Here is an 8680-nt window from a genome sequence, read left to right as displayed (position 1 = left end):
CTGCCCCATAGTCCTGCAGAAGGAAATCCCACTGGCCAGAGGTCTGTGGCAGGAACAGCTCCTGCTCCTACTGGGTCTCCTGGGGGCAGGCAGTGAGGGTGGGCCTTGAGCCTCGTGGAAGTGTGGGTGGGCAGAACGAATGCCAAGAGCAGGTCAGTGCACCCCTCCCCAGGTCGCCTCCCAGTGGAGGGCCCCCATGCTGGGGGTGGGTAGGGAGAGGGAGCCCCACCAGCAGCTCTCAGCACCCCTCTCCTGTGTTGGCTGCAGCAGAGCCAGCTGAGGGGGGTTGAAGGAAGGGACCAAGGCTCCAGTGGGTAGGTGAGCAGTGCAAGGGTTCATGTTACCCCAGGCTTAGGAAGGCAGGGTGGGGCCTGGGAGGGAGGCATGGTCAGTGGGGGTCCCGCCCCTGCCCCGCCCCGCGTTGGGGCGCTGAGCAAGCGCGGGTAGTCCCAGTCCCAGTGTGAGCCCTCCCCCTGGAGCCCTGGCCGGGCAGGGGAGGGTTCATTTGGCGGCTGAGCGAGCCGGCGCCGGCCTCGAGGGGACGGAGCACATCCCGCCACCCCTGGTGCCGAGGTGCCGCCGCTCCAGCTAGCCCTGCAGACATGCTCCGGCGACGGCCGGGCGCGCCCCTGGGCCTCGCCCCCGCACGGGGGCTCTGAGCGTGCCACCCCCATGAGAGTGCCTGGGCGCCCGGCTCGTAGCACTGAGCTGCTGCCGCCTCGCTGAGCCATGCGGCACTGGGCCTGGGTCGCGGCCCTGGCGTTCCTCTGGCCTCAGCTTGAGCTGCTCCGGGGCGTTGGGGCACGGCGGGAGCCCAAGAGGCTGTGGCAGCCCGGCCAGCGGACCGAAGCCCCCAAGGCCACACCATCCAACAGTGAAGGTCTGCTTGGCTCCCCCAAGGTACGTGAGGGCAAGGGCAGGGATGCCCTCCCCGGCTGAGTGCTGGGGCGCTGCCGGGTCTGGCTCTACCCCCCCTGCCTCCAGGTCGCCCTTCTGAAGTGTGGTAACCACTGGCCTGGTCTTGATGGGGTCTGCAGATGCCAAGGAGGGGTTGGGGGTGTGTGGAAAGGGACTTCCCAGAGGGAGGGAGGCACAATCCTTTGAAGCCCTAGGCCTCTGTGCTTTGGTAACCTGCTGTCATTAGATATAATTGCTAATTCAGGTGGGCTGGAATGGGGCAGCCCGCTAGGTGGGCTGCTGGGTCCTGTGTAGGGAGGATGGCCCCGCAGATCCTGATAGCTGGTCCCTTGTGCTTCCTGGGGACCACTGCTCCTCTGCGTGCGAAGTGCCCTGTCCTTGGAGTCTGCTGGAGGCAGGAGACCTGGCACTGGCCTCGGCCCTGGGCTTGGGCTCTTGGCTGAAGGCCTTGGAGCTCAGACCTCAGGGCCTGCTGCTGCCATCCTGAGTAGGGGTGAGGCTGCCCCCAGCCCTAGGACTATTTTGGGCAGGCATGAGGGTGCTGCTGGGGTGGGTAGGGTGTCGTGTGGGGGGTTTGAGCAATCTCTGCCACCAGGGGCAGAGGGACACCTACCTGGTCCACTGGGGGCAGGTGCCTGCCCTGTCGAGGGCTGCCCTTCAGGGAAGGTTGCCCAGCTGTGCCCTGTTCTTCCCACAGAAGCTAGGCCGCAGCTACTCCTGTAGCCTTCATCCTTGGCCCAGATGGGGCTGCTGTGCTTGCCCCAGGGAATTAAGAGGAGCTGTCAGCCCCAGGGACAAGCAGATGCCAGTGTGTCAGAAGTTGGGGGCACTCCAGTGCCCTTGCTCTTCCCCTGGGTGGGGTCCAGGTCAGGAGTGGGGTGCACCTGCCTGCCTCTTACAACCCCAGGGTGGAGGCCTGTCTGGCCTATGGGAAGGAGCGCCACTTAGGATACTGGACCCCAGGACTTTCTGGTTGTGTCTGGGGTAGGGTCCACATCAAGACTGGACCCTGTCCTCAGCCAGGACTCCTTTGCCCACCCTGCCAGGGGGTGGGGCTCCCTGGAGCAGCCAGCCTTTTGCACTGGGCCAGTGTTGCCCAGTTCCTGTCTATTCTCTGCACCTCTGCCAGCCTGGCATACAGCCTCCCCTCCTCATCCAGGGCCAAGCCCACTGTCACAGACACCCTGGCCCTATGAGCAGCCTGGTGTGGCCGGCATGGGAACAGAGCCAGCAGTCATGGCCATTTCCACAAAGCACCAAAGTGCCTGGGCATCAGGCTGACTTCCGCGGAGTCCTGACCTTGCCCTGCCTGTGCCCCCTGTAGGGATGTCCAGGTTCTGGTCCCCGGGGTAGGCTGCCCCGTGAGGCCTTCTGGTCTGTGATGCTTCTTCTGGGTGCCTGAGTCCCCCACTAGCTGAAGGTACCCAGCTTTCTGCAGGATATGGTGGGGAAGGGGCCAATGGGCAGGTGGTCAGTGCACTAGCCCTGCCTCCCTGGCCCTGTAGCCACCAGTGGCTTCAGGGCCTGAGTTCTCAGATGCCCACATGACATGGCTGAACTTTGTCCGACGGCCAGATGATGGGGCCTCCAAGAAACGGTGCCGAGGCCGGGACAAGAAATCGGTGAGACCTGGGCTCTGTCAGCCAGCCCTCTTGGGACCCTCGCGGTTGCCTGGCCCAGCAGGGGTGGTTCTGGTTCCCACTGGGGCCGCCACTTTCTCCTGCCTCCCACAGCGAGGCCCCCCAGGCCCTCCAGGGCCTCCTGGCCCCCCGGGACCCCCCGGGGCAGTGGCCCTGCTGCAGGAGTTCCAGGACATGCTAAAGGGTAAGTCTGTCCCCGCAACTGCTCTGCCGGCCGGAGCCCCATCAGAGCCAACAGGGGCCTGAGACCCTGCTGCCCTCCTCTATAGAGGCCACGGAGCGCCGGCTCTCAGGGCTTCCGGACACACTGCTGGCCCAGGGAGCTGGCCTGCGGCCGACAGCCGAGGCCTTCCACTGCCAGCTGAAGGGCCCCATGCTGGTGGACAAGAGGACCCTAGTGGAGCTGCAGGGCTTTCAGTCCGTGAGTGGGGCATGGGCCAGGGCAGGCCCTGGAGTTTCTGGGGCTTGTGCCACTAGTGTTCGTGCTTCAAGTGGGCCGTGGGGTGCGAGTTGGCCCCACAGGGAAGACAGGCCTGCACACGTGGCTGGACGGCCATGCGGCACATGTACATGGGGCTTGAGGGGGCCGCGCAGGGTGAGGTGGGAACCATTGTACCCAGGCCTCACGTGTACCAAGGCTGAAGCGGCTGGGGGCAGGAACCCCCACTATGGGCCCCCTGCCCCATCAAGCCCAGGTGGGTGGGGATGCCCAGGCCAGCCGTGTCCTGCCCACCACAAGCGAGGGCCCCAGGAGGTGTGGGAGGCGCCACTGGCCACTTACCCGCTGTCCTTCACAGCCCACTGCCCAGGGTGCCTTCCTGCGGGGCTCTGGCCTGAGCTTGGCCTCGGGCCGATTCACAGCCCCAGTATCTGCCATCTTCCAGTTCTCCGCCAGCCTGCACGTGGGTGAGCCGGGCTGGGCCATGCGTATGGTGAGGGTGAGGGTGGGCAGGCCCCCGAGGGCACCTGACATGTGGGGCTAGCCCCACCAGAGAGATGCCTCCCACCTACTGAGGCCCAGGACCAGCGGGGGTGCTGCTGTGTCCTGAGCTGTCCACCTCCCCGGCCCTGCGCGGCCTGCGCGGTCGCCTGAAGCCCCCCACCCGCTGTCTCCGCAGACCGCAGCGAGCTGCAAGGCCGGGCCCGGCTGCGGGCCCGGGACACTGTGCGTGTGCTCATCTGCATCGAGTCCCAGTGCCACCGCCACACGTGAGTGCCCCCCCTGGGCCAGGGCAGGCGAGCTTCTGGAGGGCTCCCTCACCCTTGTCCTTGGTGCCATGCACAGGTCCCTGGAGGCCGTCTCAGGGCTGGGGAGCAACAGCAGGGTCTTCACGGCTCAAGTGCAAGGTCTGCTGCAGCTTCAGGTGAGGCCGGTGGGGTGAGACAGGCGCTCAGGCCCTGGGCCCATGGCCCAGGCGGGCAGTGCCTGCAGGGCTGTTCTCAGGGATAGGGATGGCCGTGGGCTGGAGTGGGTGCTCCCTGGGGGGCGGGCCACTGGACCCAGGCTCCATGACACCCCTGTGGTGCCTGCAGGCTGGGCAGTATGCCTCCGTGTTCGTGGACAATGGCTCCGGGGCAGTCCTCACCATCCAGAGTGGTTCCAGTTTCTCCGGACTGCTTGTGGGCACCTGAGGGGCAGAGGGGGCGTGGGGCAAGGAGCAGCCAGCGCACTCCCCGGGGGTGGTGGAAAGCCCACCGGCGGGTGCCCAAACTCACAGCAATAAAGAGCTCCAGCCTTCTGTTGCCTTGGTGCTGCCTGCTGCCGCGCTGGCGATGGGGTGGGCGGCCAGGTGCGGGCTTGCAGTCCGGTACGCAGTGGCGAATGGCCACTCCTGCTGGGAGGACCAGGACAGCCGTCCATGGTCCCAGGACCTGTCCAACCTTGGAGGGCAGAGGGCTGTGAACCCCTAGACCTATCTGTCCTCAGGGCACCTGAGCGTCCAAGGCTGGCGGGCAGGGTGTCACTGGTGCCGAAGGGCCAGGCAGAGCCCCGAGGCCGGCCCCGGGTGTGGCGAGAAGCAGAAGCAGATTCACGTGTGTGGGAGCCATTCATAGGACGTCACAGGCATGCAGGCCACAAGCTCTCAGTGCAGGTTAGGGGCCCAGGTGGCCTAGGTGAGCTCAGCACACAGGTGTGGCTGGGAGTGTACCAGGCCAAAGCAGAACGGGTCCAGCAGCAGGCACCCCTCTTCCAGCTCTTTCCTGGAAACGTCTACTACAACCCAGGGCTGGGGCTGTGGAGGTCCAGGCGGGAGCTGGTGCCAGGGCCCTGGCTTTGGGTTGTGAATTTGGGGCCCCCACTGCAACCCTATTTTGGCCCTAGCAAACCCAGACCAAATAATGTGAATTGATCTCAGGATGTCCTGGCCAGAGCCGAACTGAGCTACAGAGATACTTCCAGTCTCTGCCTCCTCTGCACGTGACCCAAGGGGGGCCAGGGCAGGCCCTGTCTCAGGCTGAGCAGGGAAGGACCTCCCTCGCCCTTGGGCCACTGCCCAGAGGGCTGGAGGGTGCAGCAGGCAGGCCGAGGCTCTGTCTGCAGGGATGTGTCGTAGGCTGGAAGAGACTGAAGCCCATGGCTGTCACCCTCCCGGGGCCTTGACTAACCTGGGGCGGGGGGTACAGAAAGGCCCCCCCGTGGGCCTGCTGGGCAGCGAGGTAGGTGGACCCAGCCAGGCGCTGCGGTGGTGCCGGGGAGGCTCCAGTCTGCATAGCGGTAGGCTTGGCTACTGACCCGTCCCCACCTCTTTCCCTGTCCCCTCAAGGATGGCGTCAGGGGCTGGGGCTGTCTGGAGGGGTCTCTGCTTCACTGCAGCTGCAGCTACCCACCTGATCTAACAGGACATCTGAGCAGCCTTCAAGGGTCAGTGCCGAGTGCCCTCTGGGGTCCTCGTCAAGGAAGCATGGAGGCGAGGGCGCCCAGGCCCCAGGCTAGGGACAGGTGACCGCCGCCTGTAGCTGAGGTCCTGGTGGGTCCCAAGGGCCCAGGCGTGGGGAGCCCCTGCCTGCTCTCACAACCCTTGAAGGCAGAGCCTGCCTCTGTGGGCGAGGCGGAGCTCTGAGGTCTCCCTGCACACCTCACAGGGCCGGCACTGATCAGAGCTCGCCCCAGGGAGACAGGTCACTGCCCGTTCAGGCAGGGAAAACTGAGGCCACACACTGCGGGAGCGTCCCTGTGCCTGTCAGTGGAGACGCTGAGGGTCAAGGTGCTGGAGGAGGTCGAGCGTGCCCACACATCTGCAGAGCCGTGAGCTGCACGGACCCCAGCCACAGCAGCCCGCTCGCACAGACTTTCAGCTTCTCCAGCTCGGCCCGCCCTCAGCTGCCTTCTCCGTCTTCGGCTCCCTTCTCTGCTCTGCTGGAGCAGCCCCCACCCTTGCAGGAGGAGCAGGGGCCAGAGGCTGGCCGCCCAGCCAGACCCTCTGGAGCCACGCCGGGGTCAGATCCTGCGGAGCCATGCCAGGGTCTGGTTGCACTATCTGGAGCCTCCTGACATCTCCACAGCGGCCGCCACCCCACCCCACTCCTGTCTGGGCTGTGGGTGCTGCTGACTGTCACAGGGGCTATGATAACCGAGACAGGGATCCAGAGAATGGCACCCAGGACCCCACTGGAGACAGATGAAGAGATGAGGAGCGGGGGCTTGCGCTGCAGAGCTGCGTTCAGGCAGATGGCAGGCCGCCTGACTCCACCTGTGTCGTCTGTCTCCTCTTCCTCCCCATTCCTGGCCCTAATCGGAGGTCATTAGCCACTTAGCTGTAATTCTCCTGGAATGCACTGTCTCCTGCAGAGCCCCTGTGGCTGGCGGCCCAGAAGCATGGGGGGTGGGCAGCTGCCACGGAGCAGCCAGGCTGCAGGCCCCATCCCAGAGATGCAGGTGCCCAGCCTCCCGCCAGTACCCAGGTGTATTGTGTGAGTGTTTCCACCTCACCTGGACCCTGGTGTCCTGGAGGGGGTGGGAGACCCCCGTCATACCCACGCAGCCTAAACAGGGCATCCCATGGCATGCAGGCCAGCCGGAGCTGCTACTGTTGAGAGCTGGCTGGGGTCTCAGCCAGCTCTACTGTTGAGAGCTGGCGGGGGTGGCTCAGGGAAAGGTGATTTTCTTTTCCTTGGGGATCTGGGCTACGGAGTAATACAAGTGTCTAGCCATGTTCCAGCATTGACTGGGGCCAGAGCAGCCTGTGCAAGTTTTGGGTGGCCTCAGTTTAACCCCTGACCCTGAGTCCTACCCTAGAGTAGCTGGAGTTGCAGTCTGGCCTCATTGACCCCTCCACTTGGGCTGACTTCCCAGACCCTCAGCCTGACGCTGCCGCCTGCCTGGGTGGGTGAGAGCCGCTGCAGAAGCGCCCGCTGAGCGGGAGGGCGGGGAACAATGGGCTGCTTCTTCCCGCACCTCCAGCCTTGCACGAGGTGGGCTGAGCCTTCCCCAGCCCGGCCTGGGGCTGCAGCCTGGTGGGCCTAGCAGCCCCTCCTGGCTCTGAAGCCCACCCCCTGCACTCTCGGAGCCCGTCCAGAGTTTGAGCACAAGCAGGAATGTGAACCTTTTGCTCAGGGTGGCTGGAAAGCCCCTTGGGGCCACAGGAAGGGCCAAGAGCGGGTAGGGCGGGCAGGGCTGGGCTTTTCTAGCCACTCTGCAGCCTGCGACCCATATGTCAGAGGTAGGTGGCTTTGACAGTGCCAGTAGTCATCCCCACCCACCCCAGGACCCCTTTTGGAGGTTGGGCATGCAGAAGGGCCCCATCCTTACTTGTCTGGTCCTGGGGGGCCCTGATGTGGGCCTGAGGTACAACCAGGACAGTCTGGCCCTTTAAAGAGTCTGCTTCAAGGGTCTTTGGGGCTGCCTATTCTCTGCGGGCCTTCTAGAAGAAGCTCAGTATATGGTCCACTGGCCCCAGACCCAGGCCACCTGTCCTGACTCTTGTTGCCTGGGTATGTGGAGTTGTCCTGGCACCTGTGCTCTTCTCCTGAATGTGTACCTGGTCCAGTCGACAGCTGTGTCACATGAGTGACTTCAGGAGCCCGAGGTGTGTCCTGGAGTGTCTGTGTCTCTGAATTTCTGTGTGCAGAGTCAACTGGTGGGCCTGGGAAGAGATGTGTGCTGCCTGGGCCTTGAGCTGGCTCACCATGCTGGCTGCCCTGGCATTCGGGGCCTGGGTGGGGAGCTGAGTGATGAGGTCAAGGGACAGGGGCCACCCATCCTCACTGAGGTCTCTGGAGAAGCTCCACCAGCGTGGGCAGGAGGCCCTATGGGTTGGCCCTGGGAGCAGAACACAGATCATCCCGTGGGTCATGGGCCACTGAGCTGCTGCTGCCGGGTGCTGGCCGAGGTCCATTGGGAGTGGTGGCCTGGGGAAGGTGACATTCTTCCTACTCTCTTTTGCAGGTCTGAGGATGGAACCCAGGGGCATTGTACCTCTGAGCTACACCCCCAGCCCTAGTTTTTAGTCTTTTTATTTTATTTATTTATTTATTTATTTATTTTTTTGTGGTACTGGGGTTCCTGGAAACCCTTCTACCTCTGGGCTACACTCCCAGACCTATTTTTAGGTTTCTTTTATTTGGAAACAGGATCTCTTAAGCCAGCGCGTGTGGCTGCCTTCGAACCTGTGCCGTCCTCCTGTCTCTGCCTCCCAAGTATGGGGATTACAAGCGTGCGCCACCACACCCGGCTTAAAGTATTTTTATTATTTTATTTTATTTTATTTTTTTGGTGATACTGGGGTTCCTGGAAGCCCTTCTACCTCCGGGCTACACTCCCAGACCTATTTTTACATTTTTATTTGGAAACAGGGTCTCCTAAGCCAGCACGCGCGACTGGCTTCGAACCTGCGCGATCCTCCTGTCTCTGCCTCCCAAGCGCGGGGATTACAAGTGTGCGCCACCATGCCCGGCAGTATTTTTATTTTTGAAACAGGGTCTCACTGAGTTGCAAAGGGCCTCACTAAGAACCTGAGGCTGGCTGTGGACTGTGATCCTCCTGTCTCAGCCTCCAGAATGCTGGGATTACAAGTGTACCCACCACGTCCAGTTACTCTCCCTTTTTGGACCCCTTGCTCATGGGGCCACCCCTGGCAGGGTCTCATGGCTCCGAGACTCTTGCATCCAGGCGTAAGGAACAC

At 63.5% G+C, this 8680-nt stretch overlaps 1 protein-coding gene across 1 annotated transcript; it reads left to right on the top strand.

Moving 5' to 3' along the window:
* Positions 1 to 729: 729 nt before the first annotated feature.
* C1QTNF12 (C1q and TNF related 12) lies at positions 730 to 4190 on the top strand (the record flags this gene model as incomplete). The annotated part of the gene is made up of 8 exons (XM_080692157.1): positions 730 to 900; positions 2424 to 2540; positions 2652 to 2742; positions 2828 to 2979; positions 3356 to 3464; positions 3677 to 3767; positions 3844 to 3922; positions 4092 to 4190. 8 exons carry the CDS (start codon positions 730 to 732, stop codon positions 4188 to 4190), a joined length of 909 nt encoding a protein of 302 aa, XP_080548283.1.
* Positions 4191 to 8680: the final 4490 nt, after the last annotated feature.

Source organism: Muscardinus avellanarius, assembly GCF_963383645.1.
Source record: "Muscardinus avellanarius genome assembly, chromosome: 3".
Taxonomy (NCBI): domain Eukaryota; kingdom Metazoa; phylum Chordata; class Mammalia; order Rodentia; family Gliridae; genus Muscardinus; species Muscardinus avellanarius.
This window is presented reverse-complemented; position numbering and strand designations above follow the sequence as displayed.